Source organism: Lipotes vexillifer, unplaced genomic scaffold (assembly GCF_000442215.2).
Source record: "Lipotes vexillifer unplaced genomic scaffold, Lipotes_vexillifer_v1.1 scaffold913, whole genome shotgun sequence".
Lineage (NCBI taxonomy): Eukaryota > Metazoa > Chordata > Mammalia > Artiodactyla > Lipotidae > Lipotes > Lipotes vexillifer.
In genome coordinates, this window is record NW_006798474.1 from 652662 (window position 1) to 680630 (window position 27969).

The 27969-nt window shown below is 52.0% G+C and overlaps 1 protein-coding gene across 1 annotated transcript in view; it reads right to left on the minus strand.

Moving 5' to 3' along the window:
* Window positions 1-4105: 4105 nt before the first annotated feature.
* LZTS1 (leucine zipper tumor suppressor 1) overlaps window positions 4106-27969 on the minus strand; it is a 46561-nt gene continuing 22697 nt past the window's right edge. The window contains 4 exon segments of the mRNA XM_007470580.1: window positions 4106-4784; window positions 6218-7009; window positions 8222-8621; window positions 8623-8689. Of these exon segments, the coding sequence (XP_007470642.1) occupies window positions 4146-4784; window positions 6218-7009; window positions 8222-8621; window positions 8623-8654 (1863 nt within the window). The 5' untranslated portion in view covers window positions 8655-8689 and the 3' untranslated portion in view covers window positions 4106-4145.

The window sequence follows — 27969 nt, forward strand, 5'->3', positions numbered from 1 at the left end:
CCCAGGCCTGACATGACCCCTTTGCCTCCATGCTAAGGCCTTGGAATTAAGACAGATGTGCGCTCCTGTCCAGGCTTGGTCAGCTAGCTGCCTGACCTTCCTTGGGCTTTGATGGCTCACCGTACCCTGATCCCCCATCTCGCCGGCCTCCTGTGCTGTCCTGTCACCTGCACAGACAGGCAGGGAGACCAAGGCTGTGTGAACGCCTGCTCTGGAATACATTTCTTGTCTTTCCTCTCCTTCCCACCCCTTTTATGTCCCACCCTTGCTGCCAAGGCCCCCGCCTGCACACCACCTTCCTGGAGACCTTGATATTTCCCACCCAGAGGCACTGTGTCGTGTATTCTTCGTGTGTTCCACAGGCTGCCCCATGTTTTCAACTCCCTCTTTACACATCCCTTCTGTCTCCTGCCACCTGAGTAGAAAAGCCCTCTGAGCCTCGGACCTGGGCCCAGAGCAGTAGGGAATGCTTGTCGGGGTGAATGAGGCAGGTTGGCACTGAGAAGCCTGGACAGATGGCCACTGTGGTGACTGCACCTTCCCAGCTGGGAGGCCCTGGGGTGGTGGTAACAATAGCCACCCTGGTCTCCTGCCAAAGAGGCCATACGCAATAGGCCAAGGAGTTGGCTGGTAAGGTGAGCAGCTGGATGGGAGAGGCAGGGAGGCCTGAGCTTGGGACTGGGTTAGGGGGTCTCTGTTGGAGAACTCTCGGCCTTTGCAGGGGACCATGGCCCTTGGTCTTCTCTCCCCGCCTCCCCAGGGTCTGCCCAGGGCCTGGTCACAGATAAGGTCACAGGGTTGGTGAGGGGTAGGGACCAGCTGGAGGTCTATCTGATACCAAGGCCCCTGCTTTCCTACCAGCCAACACAGCCCTCATCAAGGCTGTCCCCCCGCCCCCGCCTCCACCCCGCTCCTTCACTGATGGGAAGGGACATCACCTTTCTTATTCCAAGTGCAAAGGCCCCAGGGAGCTGCCACACCACAGCCAGGGGAAGGAGGGCAGTTGGGGAGGGCATGAGAAATGGCATTCTTTATTCATAAATAAAAACATAAAATTACCAGAAATAGTTTACATGGCCAAAAGGGGGCATCAAAAATAAAATAACTCAAAGCTGTGAAAAGCAGAGCAAACCAAACAAGACCCGACTAAGAGAAAAATAACTCTATACATATTCTTCCAAATGCCAGTCCATCCATAGCCAGCCCGGGCCGGGGTTCCACAGAAGGGGTAAGGAGGGCAGCGCATCCAAGTGCACAGGTGCACGGCCTCCTGCCACAGCAGCTGCCGTTCCAACAGCCCAGCCTGCCTTCTCCCTGGGATCCCTCTCTCCCAAGAGATGGCCCAGCCTGGGCTGGGGCGAGAGCAGGGGCAGAGGCTCAGCAGGTGCTTCTGAGGGGAGAGGTATCCCCCTCCCAGTCCCCACGGAGCTCAGTGCCCCTGGGGGTGGGGCGTGCTCGGCAGGGGTTACCCGAATACAGAGGCCAGAGCAGAAACCCAGGGTGGGCGCCGCATTGAGAGTCCGGTCACTCCAAGGCCCAGAGGCAGAGTCCCCTCTTGGTGAGGTGGTGCCGGTGTCGCTGTCTTGCTGCAGACAGTGGAGCATTTCATCACCCTGTGGGGAGCAGCAGGGGTGACCCTGCAGCTCTGACCCTGCGAGCAGGTGTGTCAGCAGCCGTGCTCAGAGGGAGGGGCGGCGAGCTCCCACTGGACCCGGGCCTGGCCACGGGGTTGACTTTCCCAGTCCCCGCTCAGCCCCTGCAGCTCAGAGCCTCCTTCCAGAGACGCTAGGTGGGGCAAGGTCCAGAAATAGCAGGGAGCTTTTTGCACAGGGAAGAGAAGGGAAACCACACTGCAGTGAGGTCGCTATATTACACAACACTCGCACTCTGGTGCAACTGGTGCCACCGTGGACCACCCTGTGGTCTTGGGCTGGTGGCAGCCCAGGCAGGGCTCCATGAGTTGGCCTGGGGCGGGGATGCGGGGTGCAGGGCACGGTCACACTGCAGTGGAGCCCCTTGGCCCCCTTCCCCGGGCTTAGCACCCACCTCTTCACAGCGTGGTCTTGAGGGCACAGCGACGGGCTTTTGGCTATTCTTTGTGGAGGGAGGGGTCCTCCAGCCTGGGGAGGGGCAGCAGCCCCTTTCTCTATCCCATGGGGCAGTCTCACTGGGAAGAACGACTCAAACAAGGCACAGGCTGGTGGAGATGGAGGGACCAAGGGCCGTGGCACACGGGGACGGACATCTTTGACTTGGGGATTTGCATGTGCCCAGTGGAGTGGACTGGCCCCCAGGTAGGGAGAGGGCTCTTGGCCTGTCGATTCCAGGTTTAAATCTAGCCTAAGACTAAGAGTAACGGCTTGAAATTCCAGAAAACCTCCTCTGTTACCTGAAGGCAGGACAGGCACAGCTTAACACAGGGATTGGAAGGCAGAGCCAGCAGCAGGGAAGGTGGCCCCGCCCTCAGCCCAGACTCAGGGAAGGAATGGTGGCCCTGGAAGGATGGGGGGACAGCAGGAGAAGCAGCTTCCCACTCCCACCCCAGGGCTGGAAGGGCCAGCAGTCGGGGACAGAACTGGGGGCACCGGTCTGGGACTGCTGACTACCCAGACGTCCTGGTCCCTCCTGCCTCAGTGAACCCCTCTCAGCATGCAGGAGTGAGGCCCAGGAATCCGGCGACGGCTGGCTGTCCCAAGAACAGCAGCTGCGGCTAGAGGCAAAAATAGAACGTGGAACAGCCTGGCTGCCTGCGAGATCGGGCTTGCTTCCGAAAAGACAAGAAAGGAAAAAGAAGAAAATTCCCTGAACCAAGCAACTGAGGAACCACCTTTTCTCTGCACATCTTCAGAAGAGAAGCCCAGCCTCCTGCAGGGCCTGGGTCCTTGACTACGGGGCTCAGGTGGGGCTGCAGGTGGAAAGGGTCAGCTGGTACCCCCCGGGGCTGTTCGGAGGCTGTGTTGGCACCTCTTACTCTCTTTGGCCACCGGCACTCTGGGGCCCCTCCCTGACCTGTACAGACTCTGTCTGCACTTAGCCCTGGAGGTGAGAAGGGGAATGGCAGGCAGTGGGATGGAGCTGCAGGTGAAGGGGGGAATGCCCAGCCCAGACGACCCTGAGCCATCTCAGGGGACACAGGTTATTCTGGATCCAAGCAAAGGCTTGGTTCTTGGGAAAGAAAAGCAGCTCAGGGTAGCTGCTGGCCAACTTGAAGCAGGTGGGGGAATCCCTACCTCTGGTCCCATGATGAAAGATCTGGAGGCTCCCCTGGGAACAGCTCGAAGTCACACCCTCCCTGTGTGAGAGACAGGGACGTCCTCAATCTTTCCCTCCCAGCACCCACCCCGGGGCCTCGGGTCTATGGCTTTAAGAAGAGCAGTCACAGAGGCCAAAGGCCACCAGCCATCCAGAGGCTGCTCGTTTCTGGTCAGTAGGGCCAACAGGATCTGGCCATTACTACCTAGCTTCTCTCTCTGACCCACTCTGGGTCTCGCTGAGTCTAGATAATCCTGGGCTGGCCCAGCTCTCCCCTCCTTTCTGTGGCCTGCCAGCGTCGGGAAGCTCTGATGTTGCAAAGTCACATTCTCCACACTTCACTCCAACCCCTACCCCTCCGTGGCCAGGGGAAGATAGCTCAGGTTATGACCAGGTCAGATTCCAAAGCTTCTGGTCACCAATGCTTGTGTTCTATTCCCAAGGCATCCCGATGTGCTGGGGGCCAGGGGGACAGGGGGGCGGTTCAGGGAGCGGGGGGCGAGAAAAGAAGTTGTGGGTAGAGAGGCGGAAGGGAGCTTCCATCCTGCGGAGGCCACTGGCCTTCATGGTAGTCACCACCCTCACTGGGAGAGGGTATCTCTAAGTAGTTTGAACAAAGGCCAAGGTTTAGGGAGCCCTTAACCAAATGATGGAGATCCGGGGACTCATCTCTTGGCAAAGCTAGAGGTCTGGCAGACTGCAGGGATGCTAAGCATTGGAACGTGGGAAAGGCGGGGAGAGGTCGTGTAGCAGCCCCTCCCCTCCCTCCCCCCTCGAGGTCTGTGCTTCTCTCAGAGGCCTGAGCAGGGGAGATGGGGAGGGGAACCCCCACTGACGGGCTCAGCACCCCTGCCTCCCAATGCTAGGTCCCCGTCTCCCTCCCAGGAGGCCCCTCAGATCTCGGTGGCGATGATGTCCTCATAAGGGATGTCAGCCCCTTCGAGGTCAATCTCAAAGGGCTCCCCTGCGCCATCCGCGCGGGCCAGCTGCTGCAGCGTCTTTTCCAGGTGCTGGTTCCGCTGGTACATGGCCAGGTAGCTCTGCTGCAGCTGCTTCTGGTACTGGATCACCTTCTCCTTCTCCTCCTTCCATAGCAGCCGCTCATGCTGGAAGCCCGAGGACATCTGGTCGTGGCCCTGCCGCTCCTCCCTGAGCTCGGCCCGCAGCCGTTCCAGCTCCCGCTGCAGGGCGGGCACGTCCTCGGCGGAGGCGGGCCCCAGGGCGGCCGTGTCCCGGCCCCGCGGCAGGGCGGCCTGGGCCTGAAGCTCCAGCAGGTTCACCTTCTCCCGCAGGAGCTCCGCCTCGTTCTTCTTGCGCTGCAGCTCGTTCTCGCAGACCTCCAGCTCCAGGCCCTTGGTGCGCAGCGCGCTCTCCAGGTCCTGCGTCTTCAGCTCCAGGCCCTCCAGCCTGCCCCGCGTATCCTTCAGCTGCGCCTTTAGGTTGAGGATCTCGCTGGCCTTAGCGTTGATCTCTGTCTGGGACTCCTTCAGCTGCTGCTTCAGGAGAGAGATCTCGCCGGACTTCTGGCACACCTGCCGCGGGGCGGGGACAAGAGAGAGAGCCAAGGGGTGACAGATGACACCTGGGTGTGGTGTCCTTACTTGTAAACTGAGGATTAGTAATAGTACCTATTTCTTAGGGTTGTTGTAAAGATGAAATGAAAGAACCTAGGGCCTGGCATTAATAACCACTCTGTGAATTATTATTATAAATATGTTTGCAATATATTTCTGTGTTATTGTGAATGTTTAATTTATTTTATTTAATTTATTGTTTTACCACACAGCCTGACTGGATAACCTGGGAGTGAGGTCACAGCAATGTCCAGCTTGGTTCCGGATTAGACAAACAAAGATGGATGCGTTGTGATGCCAGCACTGGCTTATGCCTCTGACATGCCCTGAAGTGTCCCAAGTCCTGGCTGAGAAACCATGGCTGGGGTAGGGTCTGCTGTGCCAACACTGATGGGAAATAGGAGAGGGAGTGGTTCCATGGCTTAGGTCCTGTTCTCTTCGGGAAACCCAGCAAACAGAAAGTGACACTCCCTTCCCACCCGTCTGGTGCCTCCATCCGTCACTTCCACCAAAAGGATCCTTTCCTTCTGCCCCTGATAACACCTGTTGCTCTAACTTCCAGGATGAGTACAGGCAGCTCAGTGCAAACACATGGCTGTGTGGCCAAGGGTGTGTCACCTCGACCTGGGGGGGCGATGCTGGTCTAACCAGACCCAAGGAGCCCTCAGCCCCTTCCCAGGGCAGGAGTCTTTGGGGTGAATGCCGTGCACACCCCCTCCCGGTCCCCTGCACCACCTCTCAGGTGAGAAAAGAGAGCAGGATGAGGGGTTAGGCTGTTCTCCAGAGAGGCCAGGCCCAGGCGCTTCACTTGCAGGTGTGCCTGAGTGGGTGCATGTGTATGTGAGCCCCTCTCTTCCTGTTCTACGTTTCCATCTCAGCCTACCAAATAGAAGCCCCACTCGCACTTCTGTGAGGAATTCTGTCCCTGAGACCTGCACAGATGCGGCCACTCCTACCAATGGGTGGAGTCCCTTGCCTCAAAAGTCACAGATGATAACTGTGCTCTCTCGTGGCTCTGGGGCCAGCATGAATTCAGGATGGTCTGTCGTCCTCCTGGGCCTCTGTGAGCAGATGCAGTGAGTTGGCCCTGAGACATCCCAGCTGGGACTCGGCTCTCTCGCTCCAGCTTCTCAGCTGACGACTCGGTTAGTAAGTTCAATTCTGGCCACGAGGCACCGGGGTGGGGAGAGGAGGAAGCCCGGACTAAGAGTACCCCCAACTTGGTTTACCATGGAGCCCCTTATTAGGGTCATGAAACGGGTACTTCAGCCCAGTTTTCCCGGGCAGTTGTGTTCCCCCCCATTGCCTAGAGCCTGGAGGAGACCTGGAGAAGGCTGGGGGGTGGGGGGCGCTGGCACCGAACCCCTGCCCGCCCACGCCCACAACCTCACCTCCCACTGCGTCTCCTCCAGCGCAGGGACGAAGCTCGTCTTCTCCTTCTCATAGGACCTGAGCTTGGTCTCCAGCAGGTCCTGCTCCTTCATGAGGCTCTCGAGCTCCTGCCGCAGCTGCCGCTTCTCCTGCTGGAGTTGGAGCACCTGCAGGTGCAGCACCTGCTGGGCACGCTGGCTCTTCTGTGCCGTGGGCTTCAGCTTGCCCTTGGGCTCCAGCCCCTCTGGCTCGTCCTTGCAGCGCCGCGGTCGCTCCTCGTAGGCCTGGCTGGCGGCCAGCCCTTTCTCCTCAAAGCTGTGGTGCAGCTTCTGGGGCTCACCCTCCCTCTCCAGCAGTTTCTGCTCCAGGTCCTGGACGGTGCACTGGTCCGTGGAGATGGGGGAACGGATGGAGCCCTTGTCCGCCCTGCTCGGGTGGGCCAGCTTGCTGCCCCCGTCGGAGAAAGACAGGGCCTTCAGGCTCATCATGTTGCTGTCCTGGAGGAGGATGCCCTGAGTGATGTTGTGGGCTGAGCCCCCAAAGCGGCTGGTGGGCCCCACCGGTGTGACCAGCGGGTCCAGCTGGTAGCTGCTGGTGGTGCTGTGAGTAGGCAGGCTGGACATGGAGTTCCGGCCGGAGTCAGACAGCGCCCCGGAGCACAGGCCGGGCTTCAGCCCCTGCTCCTCGGGCTTGTCTGGAGGCGCGGGGTGCAGCTGGTGGCTGGCGCTCTCGGGGGACGAGTGGAGGATGGCGCCCGACCGTGGCAGCACCGGCTTGAAGGCCGTGGGTCTCACAGCACCCTTCTCCAAGTCCTGGGGAGGAAAACAGGCATATGGAGCCTGTGTCTTCCCTTGATGCACCCCCAGCCGGGTAGGCATGCTGGCCACGTGGTACCTTCCTGGTCGGGAGCCATAGGTGACCTCACCTGTTGCTCTGAAGGAGCCAAAGGTGGTGAATCTCTCCCGAGGAGGAGAAATTCCTCTGTGCCTGGGGACGTCCTGAAGGGTCACGAGGCACTCTGTATCGTGAACTACAAACCTGTCACCATCTTGACCCACCTTCCACCCCAAGATACCAAACGACTCTTAGATTCACTGGCTGAGACCCCCGTGCCAGGGCTCTGTGTGGTGCACGTAAGGACACTGGACATGTGTCCTTGAAGAAGTCCATCCCCGCTTCACCTCCACTGCCCCTTGCAGTCAGCCAGGAGCTGGAACACTGGCCGTGACCTGCCCCGGAGGTTGGGGGAATCGCTTGAAATAAACATCCTTTCCCTAAAGCCGTCATTTTCATTATTAGAGGACTTCACATTTCACAGGCTCTTTACTTTCAAAAGCTTAAAGCTCTATGCAAACATATGGGGCCATTTCCTAGCACATCAACACCAAAGATTCATCTTCCCAGGTGAGGCCAGGGCACTGAATAGGAACAATGTTTTCATTGTCCACTGGCGGGACCCATGAGAGCTTGAGCCAGCATGAGGGCTGGACTTCTGAGTACATGGGACTCTTTGCTAGACTGATGATGAGAACAAACTCACAGGCCTTAACCAGTCAAAGATGCTTTGGGGCCAGCTTGAGCTGGAGCTGCTGCCCAACTGGAGCAGAAAAGGAGGGGAAAGCCCACCTCCATGAATCCTCTAAGGAGAGAAGCTGCCAGCTCTCTCCAAGTGCCCTCTCTACCTGTTCCTCCACACCGTCAGTGAGCCCCCTCTCTTTCCCATGCGCTTGAAAATGTTGCTGTCCGTCCTACCTTGACAATCCTGAGTTACAGTCCAGCAGAGCTCAGGAAGGCTTTCATTCCCCCTTTGCTCTTTACTGAAAACTTCTGCATCAGAGGACTGACAAACGTGCCCATTCCGTTGTCCAATCTTGCTCTCTGCTGTGGCTGAGCACTCCTGCCCTCTCTGCATCACTCAGCCTCTTGGAGATGTATGCGTTTAGACCTCCACCGCCAGCCATCCCAGCCCCAGGCCTCTCTCCTGCCTTTCCAACCCAGCCACCCACACCAGAGACCCCGCTTACCATTTCTAGTTGGTTGGAGAAGGGCATGAGCTTGGGCGGGGTGGACGGGCCAAAGTCCACCCCGGCCTGGCCCCCTAGGTCCCCACTGGACAGTGCAGTGTAATCGGGGTGGTGGGAGCCCCGGGCCTTCTGGCTGACCTTGATATAGAAGAAGTCTTCACTCTTGCCCATTTTGGAGCTGGACTTGCCATGACCCGAGTCCTGGGAGAAGCCAAATCTCAGCAGGCCATCTGAATACCGATTGAGCTTCTTGAGGTGGGAGGACTTGCGCAGCTTGTACTGGGAGGCCCTGCAGTGCTTACTGTGGAAGCCATGGCCGGAGATGAGGCTGCTGACGCTGCCCATGGTGACGCAGGGCCGGGGACAGGCAGGGCAGAGCGGGGGACCTGGCGTGGCTGTGGCAGTCCTGGCTCCGCCAAGAGGCTGCGGTCATAGCAGAAGCCTCACAGAGCCCGGGAGAACCGAGACCTGGAAGGAGACACAAGCGGGAATCAGCCTGGGATGGGGCCAGTCACTGCACAGTCCCCACCGGTGACTTACAGAGGAGACATTCTGCCCGTGAGATCTGGGCAACAGAGAAATGCATGTTTCTTCTAACAGAAGCTCAGCCCTGTCTCCTCTGTTATCTCATTCTTCCTTTGTCCTCTATTTCAGCAAACATCTGTTGGGAGCCTACATCGGGAAGGCCCTGTTCTCGGCACTGGGATGCAGGGGTGACTAGAACAGTCACAGTCCCTGCACTCATGGGGCTTGTGTGTAGCCTAATGTGGACTGGCCACAAACAGATCAATGCGTCCTACCTCAAGTGATCTAGGTGCTACGGGGAAAATAAAGCAGAGTGAATGGGATGGCACTCTGGGAGGTGGTTATTTTATGCAGAGAGTACGAGGGAGGCCTCTCTGTTGAGTATCATTTGGAGAGACCTCAAGAAAACGAGGGAGCAAAGGCACATGGAGATCTGGGAGGAGAAGGAAGAAGCTCAGGGGCAGCCCCAAGGGCAAAGCCCTGGGTTCCTGTGTGGAGTGTGCTGGGCATTTGTGAGATCAGCAAGGAGACCAGTCTGGCTGGAGGGTAGTTGGCAAGGGGGGTGCAGGGTATGTAGACGTCAGAGAGCTAGCAGGTGTCAGGCAACAGAGAACCTGGCTGGCCATAAGGGCTTTGGCTTTTAGTCTGATGAGCTGAGGAGCCCCCAGATGGCTTTAAGAAGCGGACAACCTGATCTGACTTCGGCTGTGGAGGGTCACCCTGGCTGCTGAATGGAGATGAGGCCATTGAAGGGACTGGGTGGAAAGTGGTGGGCCAGTTAGGGCAGATGAGGGACTCACATGGCTGGGCCAAGGGCGGTAGTTGTGGATTCAATTTTAGATGTAATTTTAAGGTTGAGCTGATAGGATTAGTTAAAAGATTGGCTGCAGGGAGTGAAAGAGTGGAGTCTAGGATGACTCTAATAATTTTGTCTAAGCAACTAGAAAAAGTTAAGTTGCCATTTATTGAGTTGCAAAAGACCACAAAAGGAGCCAGTCTGGGATGAAGCCGGGGTGGAAAATAGGAGTTTGGTTTAAGACATTAAGTTTGCAAAGCCCATTAGACATCCAAGGAGTGATGTGCAGTAGGGAACAGGATAGCTGTGGAGCGGGGGAAGCTGCAGATTTCCATGTACAAGGCGTTTGTGCAGAGAAGCCAGGTTTGAGACTAGATGAAAAAGCAAAGGCAGGAAGACAAGAGAAATGTGAGAACTGGTTCACGGAGGCCAGGAAGGTGAGAGGGAATGAGAAGGCTGTGAGAGAGATGCAGGAGACCCACGAAAGGCAAGGATGAGGATGGTGTCAAGTGCTGCTGAAATAAGATGGTGACTGAGAATCACTCAATGGATTTGGCCACGTGGAGGCCACCAGTGACCTTGACAAGAGCAGTTTTGGTGGAGTGGCAGGAAGAAAGGCCTGACTGGAGAGCGTTCAGGAGCAAAAGAGGGGAGAAATAATTGTATCCTTGGACACTGAAAAGTACGTGATAGACTTGGCTTGCATTCCCAGTTATGCTCCCTGCCAGCTATGACTCAGGAGGTAAACACTTTCACATCTTTAACCTTCAGTTTCACAGACACTTAAAAAATTCTTTTAAAGTAATAGGACTGCATCTTATAATCAATGCTGAAAACAGTAACAACGACCTTGCCAGTCACCAGAGAGAGGAATACACTGGAAGGCAATGTGGGCACTCTCGCAGACACAGGCAAATCGCTAAGCGTAGGGCACGTGATTTTCAGAGCTCGGAAAGGCTGTGTGGTTGTCATGCCTTGGGAAGGGGTATTTCTCAGTCAGTCAAAAGACAGATGATCCAATTAAATGGGGGGACTACAAGTTTAATAAAATAGGAAATGCAGAAGGAACCCTGCATTCTTTATCATGCTCTAAATTACCCTGTCAATCCAAAAGGGGCGAGAGACAGCCCAGGTGGGTGATGAGGGTGTATGGGCACAGCTGAGGGAGCCAGAAGACTCTTCAGACTCTGAAGGTGAAGGCTCAAATTCAAACGTGCATTGTCATCTTGAAGAATAAAGTGGTTATGTTATGAATAAATACATTCTACATTCCAATCCTAAAAGTACGACACAACAAAACAGCATTGTGTAAGCGTAATGTATTTTTTCCTATGAAAAGCTTTTATTAAACTGATGGCCTCTTAGAATCAGGGAACCACGGTGATGCCTCATGCAGTCATTATGAGCAGTTTATTGGATCCCATCAGAAGCTAATAGGTCTGGTACATTTATTGAAAGCCTAGTACACAGTTGGTGCTCCATAAATGGGAGGTATTTTCATTGGTATCTATGATTTATATAACTATAATTGTTCTCTCCAGAATTCGTCATCCCTGTGTTGTCTTCAATGGCCATATCTCATTTTCCAGGACTAGTTCTCTTCCTTCCAAATGCAACTTTCCTGCATCTCATTCCCTGAGAGCACAATTTAGGAGTATGAAGTTACTCTGCTAACTTAACAGCTGACAGTGACAAAATGTGTTTCTCAAGCCCCAGGTCATCCATCTCTTGCTTAGCTGAGGCCTCCAGGTCCTATGAGGCAAATATTCTATTGCTGTCCATATGTAGGGAATCTATTTTTGGCCAAAGGACTCTCCTGCACTCTGCACATTCTACCAGTTGGGCAACTGGTGACTTACTTTTTGTCCATCCAATTACACATCTGTGAGCATCTACATGGATAGTGTTGTAGAAATAAGGTCACTGGCTATGGCATCAGACAGATTTGGAGTTGAAAATTAACATCTGTGAGTTTTCTTTGCTTACAAAATAGAAATAATCATTGTTTCACAGGATCAGTATGAGGATGAAGCAAACTCACAGAAGTCAAGTGCAATGCTTGGCACATGGTAGGTGCTGTCCAGAGGTGTGTGTGATCAATACAAGGACAGGACTAGGGGGCCATCTAGAAGAATGTAACAGTTGGAGCAGAACTATAACACTGGGAAGACATGTAAAATGAATCTGTTTGCAACTCATACAACTCAATAACAAAAAAACAACCCAGTTGAAAAATGGGCAGAAGACCTAAATAGACATCTCTCCAAAGAAGACATACAGATGGCCAATAGGCACACGAAAAGCTGCTCATGATTGCTAATTATCAGAGAAATGCAAATCAAAACTACAATGAGGTACTGCCTCACACCAGTCACAATGGCCATGATTAAAAAGTCTACAAATAACAAATGCTGGAGAGGGTGTGGAGAAAAGGGAACCCTCTTGCACTGTTGGTGGGAATGTAAATTGGTGCAGCCACTATGGAGAACAGTATGGAGGTTCCTCAAAAATCTAAAAACAGAGTTGCCATATGATCCAGCAATCCCACTCCTGGGCATATATCCAGATAAAACTATAATTCCAAAAGATACATGCACTCCTATGTTCATAGCAGCACTATTTACAATAGCCAAGATTGACAGATGAATGGATAAAGAAGTTGTGGTGTGTGTGTGTATAGTGTGTGTGTGTACACACACACACAATACACACACACACACACACACAGTGGAATACTACTCAGCCATAAAAAGGAATGAAATAATGCCATTTGCAGCAACATGGATGGACATAGAGATTATCATACTAAGTGAAGTAAGCCTGACAGAGAAAGACAAATACCATATACATACCACTTATATGTGGAATCTAAAATACGACACAAAAGAACATATCTACGGGCTTCCCTGGTGGCGCAGTGCTTGAGAGTCCGCCTGCCGATGCAGAAGACGCGGGTTCGTGCCCCGTTTCGGGAGGGTCCCACATGCCGCGGAGCGGCTGGGCCCGTGAGCCGTGGCCGCTGGGCCTGCGCGTCCGGAGCCTGTGCTCCGCAAATGGGAGAGGCCACAACAGTGAGAGGCCCGCATAACGCAAGAAAAAAAAAAAAAAAAAAAGAACATATCTACGAAACAGACTCACAGACAGAGGACAGACTTGTGGTTGCGAAGGTTGGGGGGGATGGGGGAGTGATGGACTGGAAGTGTGGGATTAGCAGATGCAAACTATTATATATATAGGATGGATAAACAACAAGGTCCTACTGTACAGCATAGGGAACTATATTCAATAACCTGTGATGAACCATAATGGAAAAAAAATGAAAAAGAATATGTATATGTATAACTGAATCACTTTGCTGTACAGCAGAAATTAACACAACATGGTAAGTCAACTATACTTAAATAAAATTAAAAAAATAAAACATATCTGTTTGCAGCTATCCTGCTGCACCGCCATCTCCTCTCACTTGGGCCTTGAGTCAGCCTCCAAATTTGTCTTTTCCCAATCTGCTCATCCTAAGCATCTGGAGTGTCACAGTCCTCATGCTCCCTGCTGAAAACCTTTCAAGGTTTCCTACTGTTCTTAGAGTGAAGCAGACACTTCACGAGTCCTGCAGGCCCCGGCAGGCCCTGGTTTTGCCCACCACTCCAGCCACCTCACTGCAATTACAGCCACACTCATTTCTTTCTGCTGGTAGAACACACCAAACCTTTTTCCAGAGAGGAGCTTTTGTGCTTGCTCTTGTCTCTGCCGACAATTCTCTTCCCTTAGCTCTTCCTCTTAGCACAGATTTTCCTCTCTCACCCTTTAGTTTTCAACTCAAATATCACCTCTGCCAGGTGGTTACCCTTGGAAAAATCCATCTCCCTCATTCCTCTCTGTTAAGCCAACCTGTTTATTTCCTTCGTAACACCTGCTTTAACCTATAATAGTCTTATTTTTAAATGTGTTTATGGTGTGTATCTCCACCAGAATTTCAGCTCTATGAGAGCAGGGACTTTGTCTCTAGAGTCCTAGGACAAAAATGAGGAAAATGAGGCAAAAACTCAGAGAAGTTAGATGACTTGACCCTTGTCATTCAACTGGCCAGTGACCAAGGTGGGATTTGAACCCAGACCCAAATTCCATGATCTCCATGTGATAGCAGATTGCTAGGGACTGTAGGTGAGGCTCAGAGATATTAGGGGTCCTGTCCTGGAAACCAGGCCCGTTTCAATGGTTGGCAGAGAAAAAGCCTAGAGGGGAAATCAAGCTGTGGCCTCCAGCTATAGCTTCATTTCTCCTTTGGGCAGGTGACAAGGTCTTAGGTACAGGTGAGCTCCTTCGTTGACCTGAATGGCAGCCAGGATGATGTGCAAAGCACAAGTACTGTGCTGAGCCCTAGGGGACTGAGAGGAAGAAGACAGATGACGCTAGGGAGCAAAGGCGAGGAGTGGGTGAAGGATGCTGGTGTGATCCTGAATGCATTCCTGTCTCTTAGCCCCAGATCCCCTGCTCTCCACTCCCCACATCTTAACACACAGAGGCACTTTGAAGTTTGAGATTATCCCCAGACACACTTGAAGCTAAACTAATTACCTTTAAGTGTCTAGACTTGTTTGGTTTTCAACTTGGAGAGAGCATCACAGAAAACCTGGCTGTGATCCATCCTAGTTCCCAAACCCTGGGTCTTCCCACACACACACACACCCCTGCCACACCGGACTTGCTGTCTCTGCCCTCAGACACAAGGGGAAAGGCATATTTTTGTTCTTGGGAAAGAAATCCCCACTGGCCAGGAGGGCATACCTGGGGTGAAAGTGAGCAATCACACTTATCTTGGAGATTCAAGAAGGGGAAGGGAAGAGGGAAGAATGACTGGAGAGGAAAAAGTAAAGGAGCCACAGCACCTCAAGCGGAGCACGTCTCAGTAACCTTCTGCCTGGCCTCTGACTGATATTACGGAAGAGATCCAGCAAGAATTAGACTTTAGGTCTCAAGAGAAGAGAGGAAAGAGAACAGCCAAAAACAGCTGGTGGAGGGACTTCCCTGGAAGTCCAGGGGTTAAGACCCCGCACTTCTAATGCAGGGGGTGCGGGTTCGATCCCCGGTCGGGGAGCTAAGATCCCACATGCCTCACGGTGCAGCCAAAGAAAAACCCCACCACCAACAAAAAAAAACAGTTGGTGGAAAAGGACCCCCTAGGCTACACGTCTCAGAATCCGGCCCCAGGGAAGTCGGGAGACTTGCCCCCAGAACCAGTGCCAGCCTCCCCCTTTCCCACATGACCTATCCCACTGAGTGTGGCTCCTGAACCAAGACAGGCAAGGACCACGGAAGCCTGGGAAGCCCTCGGCTGTGAGCTGCTGCTACTCTCACTGCAGCTGCGCTCTCCCCATCCATCCTGCACTCTCCTTCCCAAAGGGAAGCAGGGCTCACACCAGGGTGACACATTCCTCTGATGTCCCTTTCTGGAATATGAAGATTAGAGGCATGGAGTTGAAAAGGGATCTGTCTGGACTCAGGAAGGTGAGGAATACTACTACTCACCCTCCCATCACACTCCGGAGGGGAAGCAGCTATGGCCTTGCCCACATCAAACCCCAAACCCACACTTCCGGGCTGGGGAGAGCAAGGATCCATAGCTGCCCTCCTGTCCGCCCTCCCTGTCTGGAAAGGTCACCCACAAGATCAGGATGCTAGCCTCTATGGGACTTCCCTGGCAGTCCAGTGGTTAAGACTCCATGCTTTCAGTGCAGGGGGCATGGGTTCGATCTCTGGCCAGGGAACTAAGATCCCACATGCTGTGTGGTGAGGCCAAAAAAAAAAAAAAGGATGCTAGCCTCTAGCCTTCATGCCTCCCTCCTCAGCTTGGATCATTTCCCCTCCTGTTCCCGTTCCCTACCTTCTCTCCTTCCTTAACGCCCTCCCCACCACCACCCAGGCCAGGCTGGGGGGCAGCTCTACGCTCTGCCTGGTACTCACCTGCCAGGGGCCTCCACCCAGGGCACCCACTGGGCATGGGCGGTAGTGCTGCCAGTGGAGCAGTGGGAGGGCTCGCTCACACCCTGAGGGAGCCTCCTCCAGCACCCAGGGCTAGGGGGGCTGGTGCTGCCCACCCTAGAACACACCCAGCGAGGTGTGTCCTCTATAAGTGCCGAGTAATGTCACCTGCAGGCTGAGCAGAGCTGATGAGGCTGCAGTGTCGGGGTTCATTTGGTCATTTATTCAACGAATATTTCTTCAGCATCTGACAAGTGCCAAGTACCCTGCAAAGTGCAGGTGGAGGGGCAAGGAAGGAAGGAGAGGAGTTAAGTGCACAGAAGAAAAAAAAGCAAGGCCAGACATTTAAAATATGCTTTTGTGTGTGTGTGTTGTACAGTAGTTAAATTTCTGTGCAGAAAAATAAATGTCCTGAATTCTTATATTGGTATTCTTTATTGGTTAATGAATATCATGCACGTAATTTATTTAGAAATGCAGAACATTCTATTAAATGTATATGCATGTTGTTAGGATTATACCAAGGTTTCTTTCATTAGAAGCACATTGTTTTGGCATAACTGTAACTTATGAATGAATGTTAAATAAAATATACAGATTTATTTTCTTCATTATTAAAAAAAAAAAGAGCCAGCGATAAAAGGGCCAGGGGTGTGTGTGTGTGTGTGTGTGTCCACTACTTCAGCGGTGGTGTCCAGGCAAAGGCCTCTGAGAAGGTGGCTTTCAAGAAGAGCCAGCCTGATGAAGATTCTTTGTAGAACGGTCCCCTGAGGGAGAACCACAGGTGCAGAGGCCCTGAGGTAGGAATGAGCTTGGGCTTGGGGGGTTTAGAGCAGGGCGTCTCCAGTGGGGTGATCTGGCAATATCTGGAGACAAGGCATTTTTGACTGTCGTGATCGGGGGGTGCCACCGGCATCTGGTAGTTGGAGCACAGGACAGGTCCCACGACAAAGAATTATCTGACCTGTACTGTCAATAGTGCTGAAGCTGAGAAACCTGGCTTTAGAGGAACAGAAAGAAAACATGAGTTTAGAGCCTCAGTTCTGCCACTGAGTGTGGCTTTGAATAAGTGATTTCAGCTCTGTGCCTCTGTTTCCTCACTTGTAAAATGGAAGTAACCACACTTGCCCTGTCACAGGACTTTATTATGAACACAAAAAGAAGTGAGAGCGTAGAATACACTGGAAAAAATCACCAACGCTGGTTATTGTGTTATGTCTCATTGTTCTCCAGGACAATTCTCTGAGATATCTGATTAGACAATGGGGTTTATCTGAGAAGAGAAGCACCCCGGGGCTGCACCCCCAGAACAGACCCTGGCCTGGCCACAGAGGTCTCAGCGTGAATGCTTGCCCTCATTACACCCGTGAACTTGGGAGCAGGCACAGACTGGGCTGCAAGATGTAATCCTCCCCTCTGTTGGTGCAAAGCCTTGAGCCCTCTCTGGGCTCAGTTTCCAACCACAGCATGAGGGGCTAGATTCATTTCAGCTCCTTTTTGAGACCTCCTAAGAATTTAATGAGAGTCATCGATCCCTTCCTCCCAAAAATGTACCCCCCCCACCCTGCTCCAACTTTTTGGCTATAACTTCTTAGCATTTCTTGACCCCAAATACCCTTCGATGGACCCAGTTTAAAAAGAGATTAATACATCCTGCTCTGGGGGATCAAATGTGAGCTTTGGGGTTCCGGGGAGGAACGAATAACTTGGCCTTAGATTATTGACTTAACTAATGACTCCCTGCTTCCCTTCAGGGACCAGGGAGGTGGAAGCAAGGGGAGGAAGTGAAATAAAGAAATTGTGTGTCACCTCAGTGCAGCCCTACCTCCCACGCTCAGACCCCAGGGTCCTGCAGCCTATTTCCCAAGACTTGGACAGACCTCGGACCTACTTCAAAGGGAGTCAGAAGGTGGTAGGCTGCTCGGAGGAGGCAGCTACCTACCCTGGGATGAACCAGGCTCCCTCGGGCAAGGTTTTCACCAAAGCTCACCCCAGTTCCTGATGGGCCACTATTAGAGATTTCTTCTATTTAATTCTAATTTTAATCGATTTTTAAAATACTGAAATCCTATAAAAAATCACCTAAGTAACTCGTGCAGAACTGACAACTGTTAAAATGTTGCCATATTTGTTTCGGAAATAAAACATCTCCAAGTGGAAATCCCCCTTCCCTACTCCTTTTTCCTGCCCCACCTCTCCCTCCCCAAGGGGAATCCCGATCATGAATTTTGTGGGTATATTTGTTTATCATTAAATGTATTTTTAACATATAAGGATACTCTACCTATTGCTTTATAGAAATGGTATCCTGTTTTGTGTATCGCTCTGCGACACTGATTGCTTTATTCAACACTTTATATTCGGGGTCCATTCGTGTCCCTTCTTTGCCGGCAGGGGCAGTGATCTGATCCTCACATTTCCTTCACCAGTCCCTACTCAGATGTTCCGATTTCATTGCAAGAACCCTCTGGTAGATGATTACTTCTCCACATACGTGGGAGTTGAGTTTTTCTAAGATTTATTTTGAGTCTTGGAAGATGTCTAGTTTTTAGAGCACTCCCCCCTACCCCCTTAAGCTGAAGCCCCTGAGGAGAGGAGGCATCTGAGTCCCTTATAGACCAGTACATCAGGGGGCACAAAGAGTGGGAGGAGAGGCCCCAAATCACACTTCACCATATTACCCGGGGGTGGGGGAGCCTTGGCCAAACAGAGAGGTCATCCAGCTGCAGGTAATGGAGGACTTCCTTGCTCTGAGGCAGCCTGGATGCTGAGGACAGCATCTTCCATGGCCTAATCCCAAACTCTGGAGCCATGCAGGACCTCAGAGATCCTTTACCCCAATTCCTTCACTGCACAGAGGCGACACGGAGGTCCAGAGCAAGGAAGGGACTTGACCACGTCACAACTTCTGGACCCGAAACTAGTATCCTTTCCATTTTATCAACAGCACAGGAACAGCTGGGTTCCATTTTCCAGATTGGAGGGCTGGGGGCCGTTCCTGGCTCCATGTGGGGCATGTGTGTGAGGACAGGATGTGGGGAGTGTATGTAAGGCTGCCTGATACAAATGGGATTCCATCCTGTGGGCGGGCGGCACTGCTCCATTCAGAGATGCTCAGCCATGGGTGTGGTGCCTGAGAAGACAGAAGAAGCTGCCACAGGCTCTGTGTGGGCCCCAGCCATGGGTGGCGGAGCTGGCCGGACTCCAGGAATGGCTGGTGGCTGCTGGGCTGGGACTGGAGCTCTGAGTGCATCACTAGTCCAGGACAACTTCTAATCTTGGCCATGGCAACCACACCTTTGCGTTCTCATGTTCAGTTCCATCTGTGGGACTTAGAGAACTTCACACTCACTATTATTCATCCACATGGTCCTCAGGGTAGACCATGTGCAAACAAACATCAGGTGGCAAGAAAGAGAGGGGCAAGTCCTCTCACAAAGAACTTGAATGTGGACCTCAGCTTCCTTTTTTTTCTTTTTCTTTTTCTTTTTTTTTTTTGGCTGGCCCACGCATCATGCAGGATCTTAGTTCCCTGACCAGGGATCGAACCCGTGCCCCCTGTGGTGGAAGCTTGGAGTCTTAACCACTGGACCGCCAGGGAATTCCCTCAGCTTCCTTTATTTTAAAAAATTTTTATTGGAGTACAGTTGATTTACAATATTGTGACCCTTAGCTTCCTAAAGGAAGAAAAAGACCCTCTTCCAGACCTGCTCTTGTCTCCCTACTGAAGGAAGCCCCGCCTACCATAGGAAACCCCTTCCTCTGGGCCCACAGTTGCTACTCAGCTCACTTGGCACTCAGCCAGCACAGTCTGCAGACAGCTCTTGCATTACTGAGTTTTTCAGAAGCGAAGGGTTATCTCTCCAATGATCTTTAAACCTCCTTGAAGGCCAGGATGGGCCAAAGCTTCCTAGTATCTGACATCGTATTGAGCATAGTGCCAAGAACACAATCGGTGCTAAATAGATGTTTTTTTAATAAAATCAGCTCACAGGGAGCTCAGGCATTACTGGCCAAGCTCGTGGAAAGGAGGACATGTGACTTCAACTGGGGTCCCACACATGTGGATTGGAAGCCAAGTCTACAAAACTAGATTCCAAATCTGGTTTCAACCCAAACTTTGATCTCTTGGACTTCATTTGAGTCACCTGCTCACCTTGGGAAGAAGGAAATTTACCCTCTCCTTGACCTCCTAGTCCTTTTCAAAGTTTTGGGCCAAGACAAAGAAATATCAGGCAGAGCCTCTGTTTTCAGTGGGTTGGTTGAAAGACAAGGCAGATACACTTAAAAAGAGTTTAAAAGGCAGCACCAGTATAACTAAAGATGCAAGATGAACTGGCAAGACTGTGCTGGATTAGAGCCAGCTCTCTGCCTCCAGCACGTGATAAGTTTTTAATTTTTTTCTCTTGTTTAGAAGTGAGGTAAAGATTCTCACTCTACTTTCTGCCTGTTATGGACTAAATGTGTGTGGCCCCCTAAAATTCATATGTTGAAGCCCTAACCCCCAGTGTGATGGTGTTAGGAGGTAATTAGTTTTAGATGAAACTGTGGGTGGGGTCCTCATGATGGGATTAGTGCCTGTATAAGAAGAGACTGGAGAGCTCTTGTCTTCTCTCTCCCCGTGCCACCGCCCCCAACCTCCCCTCCTTGCTTCCTCCCTCTCCCTCTCCCCTCAGTGGGAGGACAAAGTAAAAAGACAGCCATCTACAAGCCAGGAAGAGAGGTCTCACCAGAGACAGAATCTGAAAGTGCCTTGACCTTGGTCTTCCCAACCTCCAGAACTGTGAGAAGTAAATGTCTATTGTTTAAGCCCCCCAGTCCGTGGTACTTTGTTATAGCAGCAGAGCCGACTAGGACACGGGCCCCCCCACTGCCCAGACACCTGGCAGAAGATGCTTATCTGGGCCGACAGGTCGCCCTGTTTCTGGCATTGTCCTTTCCTTACATTCGTCCCTCCTGCTTCTCTGTCCACATGGTGCTGATAACCCCAGAGTGTGCAGATCTGCCATTCTTTGTGAGGAGCTCTATAATGGATGGACACTTGGTGGGAAGTCAGGGACTCAGAGCTCTAATCCTGGTTCTGGGACACCAGCAACCAGGTCTCTTTCTGGCTCCATCTGCTGTGACTTGCCTGCCCCTTCAGGTAAACTCCCTGGGGGCAGGGCCTGTGCCTGCACAGTTGTGGGTCCACAGGAGGGAACCATCATGTACGATGCATTCATCAGGTCCCATCCATGGAGTGAGCTCTACCTGCATTATTGCATTAGGCCCTCGAAAGAGAATCACAGATTGATGGATCTGTTTTGTCAGCTGGCAGAAGAGATAACCTTTCAGCGTCTCAATTTCCTTCTGTGTTAGATAAGCACAGCTGATACCCACCTCACAGAGCAACTGTGAGGATTAAATGAAATTGTGTTTATGAAAATGCTTGACCACAATAAGAACAGTACACAATGGATGAATTTAAACCAAAGTGCTTGTGAAATTATAAAGCAGTACAGAAAGGTGCTAGAACTAGATCCTCCTATATCATGAAGTTAAAAGAGCAGGTCTTTAGGGAAGGACTATAGACCCCTGCCCCCACTATCTCCCTGTGGTGGCAGGCTGGGACTTGGCAGCTGCCAGACGGGCCTCTCAGTCTCCAGGAGGGTAGCTGGGGCTTGCAGAGATGTGACAGCAGTCCCATGGCATCTGCCAGCTGGGCCTGGGGTGGGGGGTGCTGTCTGTACTACGCTGGTGGGCAGGCCCCCAGCCAGCTCCCAAGCAGAGGTCTCTCTGGGGCTAAATGGGGCGCGTGCCCAGGATTAATTGACTCCCCTTTCAAGATGTCTCTCCCCCTGCCCCTCTGCCCCTCCCCTCAGCATGTTGCCTGATTCAGCTTTCCTTATCTGGAATTCCAGTGCTAGTATTCCTGTCCTTGACCTCTCCTCCCATTTGCTGTTCTAAAGGAGGGTCAGGGCAGGGGTGAGCCTGGGAGCTGGTTAATCATCTCAGCCTAGTCTGCAAACCTCCCAGCGCTTGGCTTGCTAATGCCTGGAGGGCTCCACTTGCAAAGCTCAGTACATTTTCTTTTCTTTTTGAGTGAATGGATGAATGAAAGAGAGGCAAGGATGGAGGAGGGAGAGGGTGGGGAGTGTGGGCAGTGTGAGGAGAGGCTGAGGGTGCGGAGGTGGGGCAGGGGCCCACGCGGCTCTCAATTAAGTGCACTTGGGTTCCGTGGAAAGGCAGAGAGTGAAAGGGAAATCGCTGGCAGGCTGAGTCATTCCACTGGGGTGAACAATCAGAAGCAATTCTGCTTCCCACTGCTGGGGAGGAATCAAAAGCCATTCTGCCCCGCAGCCTTTTGTGTGCAGGCCTTGGTGCTCAGCTGCTGGCGGAGCCTTCCTTCGACCCGGTGGGCAGCTTGTGTGCTAGCAGCGCTGATTGACAGTTCTCCCCAGGAACACTATTACCCACCGATCCCAACCTGCCCTTCTCCCTTCCAAAAATAAAGCCACAGTTACATGCAAAGCTCATGCAAATTTAACCCCACAGCTGCTAGTGCAGCGGCTGCTCCCACGTGAGGGAGCAGAAGGCAAGCCTCATGCACATTCATGACTTGGGTACCACCAGGCACCAGGGCCCTATGAGCTGGGCAGCGCCGGTGAGGGGAGCTGCTTCTCCTCCTAGCGAAGGGGGCAGCATCTAAAGAACCAGATCTTAAGTGGGGGAGTGGGTGAGACATCCAGGAGGTCTGGGAATCTGGCTGGACTCCTTCCCATCTACCCTGGTAAGAGATAAGGAACCCAGGACCAGTTAGGACTTTGGAGGCCAGAATGCAGGGGACAGATGGACCCCCTCTCTGCCAAACCCTTGCCACCCTAGAGTGCAGACTGAGTGGGTACCTTTTGGAAGGGTAATTTGAAGACGCTAGGTCTGCATCAGAACCAACAGGGTCTCGGACAGGGATTCAAACTTAGGTTTGACCTATTTACCATCTTGGTGGCTCCCTAAAGGATTCTGAGTTCAGGTTCAGGTTCAGTAGGGACAAATCTGTATTAAATTAGCCATGTGGGCCCTGGGCTTAGGAAAGGGCAGTGGCGACACACTGTTAGCTGTGTGACATCCCTGGTCCAGGTACCAAAGTTGGTACCTGGTTAGCCTTTGGCAAATCATATGACCCAGCATCTTAAATTCAGTGGGAGGTGTCTCAAGTTCCCTCAGGATCTCTGACGCTGTGGAATGCCTTTGTGGCTCCACCTCTACAGAATTCTGACCCTTCCTTTCCCTGACCCAGCACCACACTGTGGTCCTTTTCACTCTTCAGATCAGGTTCCTTGGTCTGAGGAAAACCCAGCAGGGGAGCGACCTCACATTCCATATCATCACAGGAGCCAGGGAGAGGGAAAGGCAGGGAGACTCTCACTAATGCAGTGCCACTTGAGCAGAAAAAGGGCTCTAGACCCCTTCCGTGGCATCACAGAGACACCCACCTAATTACTCCACCTGTGTATGAGGCCTATCCTAAGGGGGCGGGAGCCCCCGGGAAATCTGTAGGATGGGAAACAAGTTGGTACAAGATCACAGGTGGAAAAACAGAATGCAGAAAAGCTCTTAGAGCCCAGAGGTGCTGCTTCAATGCTCCATGATAAGAGGTTATGAGGCCCAAAGAGGTGGGGTGACTTGTCCAAGGCCACACAGCAAGGCAAGAGCAGAGATGGAGCTGGAAGCCTGGTCTCCTGGCTTCCTAGCCAGCTTTCTCCCCACTTACAACTTTCTTTAACAAGAGAGAAGGAAGGGCTGGAGTGAAAATATCATTCTATGCTGCGAGGTACTGCTTTAAAAACACTCAGATCAAAGGATCTAGACCAAAGATGAAATGAAGTCCCCCACCCCACATCCCAGCAACCTGTGATGTGTTACCATCAGCCATAAACAGGGGCCGAGGGCAGGTGAGAAATGGTATCTTTCCATGAAAAATCAATGGCAAACTGGAGCTCGTAAGTTTGGTTGGTGCAGGGGCATGTCAAGGGACAGAGGTAGCAAAACAGAGTAGAAAGAAGCAGGTAGAGTAGAAAGCCCTCAACCGCCTACAACATCCCTGGGAGACCTCTGCTTCAGGAATAGAAGAGGGAGATCTTACAGCAGAAGGCACTGAATTTTCTAGAAGGCAGGTAGGTGTGGGAGAAAGATGGCGGGTAGGTGGAGGAGGGGAGTGCTTGTCCTAAAGAAGCTCCCCTTCCCTCCTCACTTCTCCCCTCATCCCCACCACAGACTGGCTTTTATACCCACTGAGTGTATTCAGTATGTGTGAATGTGTACATGGGGTGCAGTGGAAGGGGGCGGGGGGAGTACCTGGTAGGTTTCAGAACTCAGAAAGGGATTGGAATTGGGGAAGCCCTTGCTCTGGATGCCGGAAATGACCTAGAATAGCTTGAAGAGTTTAAACTGGTCCCTTAGGGAGTGTGGCCTTCGGTATTTGGAGTTGTCCATGTGCACCTGAGTGTGTTTTGTGTGCTCAAAGCATGGCCTGTCTGTTGAGATCTCTGTGCACAGCAGGGGAACACGCCCCCCCTCCCCGACCCCGGCTGCCACCATTCCTGATGAGTCTCGACATGTCCCGAGTTAATCCTCTCTTGATGCATCTGATGTGTCTAGTTGGGGAATTTTGACTTCTGTGTCACCTCTGCCCTGATTTCTCAGCCTCCTGCTTCCTCCTCCAGGGCGTGTTCCTGGCGGTGAACTGGAAGCCTCACATCCAGCAAAGGAGGCTCTTGTGAGCATCAAGCAGCCCCCCTAACTTCCTGGAGCCTGCGGCCCCCACTGGCCCTGACAGTGAGATAATTAACCTCTCTTCAAAGCCCAGGGATCCCACAGGACTGGCCCATGGCCGCCCCTAAGTCCTCACCACTCTCCACTCCACATCTGTGACACTTTACCTGTTAGGGGTACTACCTGACAGAGCCACAGGTGTGTAAAGGGGCTCTGAAGTGCCACGTGGAGACGCTGGGCCTTGGAGGTCCCTCCAGCTGCGCTCCTATCCCTCTTTGCCCTTCATGTTCCAGTGATGCTGAAGAGCTCCTGGTTCCCCAACTTGCCTCTCAGTGCCTTCTATCACACTCCTCCCTCTGCCAGGATGACCTCCCTGACTTTGGCTGCTTTGCGGGGAAAGATGGACAAGTACCCTTCCTCCCCCGTTGCCTTCTTCAATGTGTCTGAAGGAAGCAAGGCCAGCTCTACACCCTGCTAGCAAATCAAATCCAAGACCACAAATACCCACTCCCTGCACTCTGGGGGAGGAAGAGGGCTGGGCACATGGCAGCTGCTGCTGGAGATCTCAGAGCAGGGCACCTCCACCTAGGGGTTCTAAAAGAACCCTCTGCAACATCTCCTGTGCTGTTGTTTTGAGCTGGTATAGCACGTTTGGGTCACCCAATCTCCCAATGCCTCTATGGACAAAAACCATATCTATTTCATTGGATTTCTATGAGGATTAAATGAGCAATGTCAGTAGAACCCTACACTCAGCACCCAGTACATCGTAAGCACTCAATAATTGTTAGCTATCATTGTTCAGTATCTCAAATACTATTCAGCTTTCAAGGCCCACCTCAAATGCCGCCTCCTTCCCAGATGAATTCAATGCATGTCAATCTCCAGACTCTTTTGGACAATGGTTCTCAAAGTGTGGTCCCCAGACCAGTAGCGGCAGCTTCACCAAGGACCTTGTTAGAAATGCACATTCTCAGGCCCACCCACCCCAGACTGCTGAGACCCAACAGTGTTTTAATGGCCCTCCAGAGGATTCGGAGGCAGGCTAAAGTTTGAGAACCACTGTTCTGGTATTTTCTTTGCATTCTATCATCATACTGATTATAGCCTGGCTTGAATTACAATAAGCTGCTCGAGGGTAGGCATCATGTCTTATAGTCCAAGGAAGCTGGGGAAGTCTTTGTATTTTGAGTTCCATGAGCATTTTAATTAGATTTTACCTGAATAATTCCTAACCTTGCATCTCCTCCCCATCTTCCCCATCTGCTCAACCTTCCTATCCACCAGAGGCCCTGGGGAAGATATTACTCCACTCAGTAAAAGACTATCTCCCTCCCTTCCTCCCTCTCTCTCTTCCATCTTCCCGGGTGGCCACTTGGGGCTCATAAAATTGACAGTGAGTAGAGAGTAGGGGTAGATCACACTTCTGGAGTGTCAGGAAACTCCAGATATTTCAGAGTTTGGACCAGGGGTATAAGACATTGTCCCTGCCCCAGGACTGTCATGAAGACTTCTTGGGCTGAGCTGTCCTCTCAAAATGCAAAACCAGGACACAGGATTCTGGATCTCATTCCCTAGCACACAGATTCCTTCCAGGATACCCCTGAGTAGCCTGGGTATTGTGACCCATTGCACTGTAGCCAGGTGGAAAAGAGCAGAGGGTACCAGGACTTCCTGATCACCACTGTATTGGCTATGGGGCTCCTTCCCGGGGCTTGTGGGCAGTGTCACTGAAAGACGGGGGTGACCACAGCCAAGGAGACATGCATGAAGCATCAACATGCCAGCCAGACTTGGTTCTCTCTCTGTCCAACTGAAGCCACTGATTCGCAAGCATAAGCTTTCCCAGGGACACAGAAGCTTTGAACACAGCACAGGCTGTAGGTAGGGTGACCATATAATTTGGACACTTTAAGAGTGAATAGGATCACTAGTATTAAATACACCAGGACAGCAGACATAAACTGGGATGTGTGGTCACCTTACATATCAGCCATATTTCTTCCCATGAGCACCAGGCCAGGGGTAAGGATGTCAAGGAGGGAGTTTGACATCTCTTGACCCCTTGTCCGCTCCCCTCAGTCACTTAGCATTTCGTTGACTACACAAGGGACAAGGAATGGGAAGCAGCTAGGAAGCAGTGAGTCCCAGCTAAATGGACCACTTACCAGGTGCTTTGTGTACAGTGGTCCGTAGGGAGTTGTGGCGCCATATACTTCAAGCACCTTTGCACTGAGTCCTGACCTCATCTGTCCTCACAACAACCCTGGGTAGGTATTGAAAGCAGAGGGGTCACAGCTAGAAGAGCTGATTCTAGAACCCAGGACTTGCTGGTCATGGGCCAGAGTTCATCCGCTGCCTCACAAACCCGAGTCACAGGGTAAGCAAGGTGAAGGTAGGATTGATACACCTGGTGGGGCAGGCCCACCTGCATGTCACCTCCCAGTACATGTGTCAGCAGATGCTGCTGGGAGCACCCGTGTGTTTGTTCAACATTCCCAAGTATTTGGTGAGCATTTATTATGTGCTTATAATGATGGTGATGGTGTGTCATCGTCAGGGTCCTGTAGATAAAGCAGTGAGCAGAACAGAGTCTGCCCTTGCCGACATGTAAAATCATGTCAGGAAGTAACAAATCTAGCTTGCCTTCAAGGCCCTGTACAGTCTAACCTCAATCGCCCTTTTCTCTTCAGCTCCCATTATGGCACTTCCCAACTGGTCCCAATACACAGGGTCATTGACACTCAGGGGTGCATCTGACATCAAGAGTGACCTTGCCAGCATCCCTGAAGCCCTCAGGATTTTCCTGTCTCCATGCCTTTGCTCTTGGGGCTTCTTCCCATCTGAAGCACAGCCCCTTTCTCTCTCTCTCTCTCTGATCCAGCCCTCCCCAGTTTCTTCTGCTCAGCAGACTTTGTATTGCTGGGCAGTGCTTTTGTCAGCTAGATAGTGAACTCCTTTGAGCCCAGATTCTGAGGGACACACCAAAGGATCAAGATCTCCTAGCAAGCCTGGGCTTTGACTACTGACTTTTGTACTTCTCAAGTCATATCTATTAAACCCTCTTCACTCTAAGCCCTGTACCCACCTCTGCATCTCACCCCCTGCAGGTGACTTCATTTCTACAATACAGAGCTAAGTAGAAGCATTGGGAGGAAACTCCCTCAATTCCTTCAACTCCTAAACTTACCTCCAATTGACATGATTCCTGCCTCTTTTTGCCTGTCACAGTGAACTGTCCTCGCATCAGGCTAAGCCTTCCAGCCATGGTATGATTCCATAAACTCCAACCTTCCTAGAGGTCTGGTTCTAAAAATTATGTTCTTTTCCCTCTATTTCTTCAGGTTCTTGCTTTCTGCTATTCTCCCCCACAAGCACTTAAGCATGCACAAGTCTGCCAACTCCAAAGCAATATACCAGCTCTTGAACTCCATTTTCCCTCCAGGAACCATCATCTTTCCTCCTGTGCACAGTCAAGCTTCTTGAGAGAGAAGGCTATCCTCACCTTTGCCCCTTGCTTCTTCCCACTTGGCCTCAGTCTACAAACGCCTGGCTTCTGTCCCTACCAATCCACTAGAACTGCTCTCCAGGGATGTTGCTAATCCAATGGATAACTTTTCAATAATTATCAAACTTGACTTCCCAGTCACTCCATATTTTGTTTTCCCACTCCATCCTCTTGGAGACACTCTTT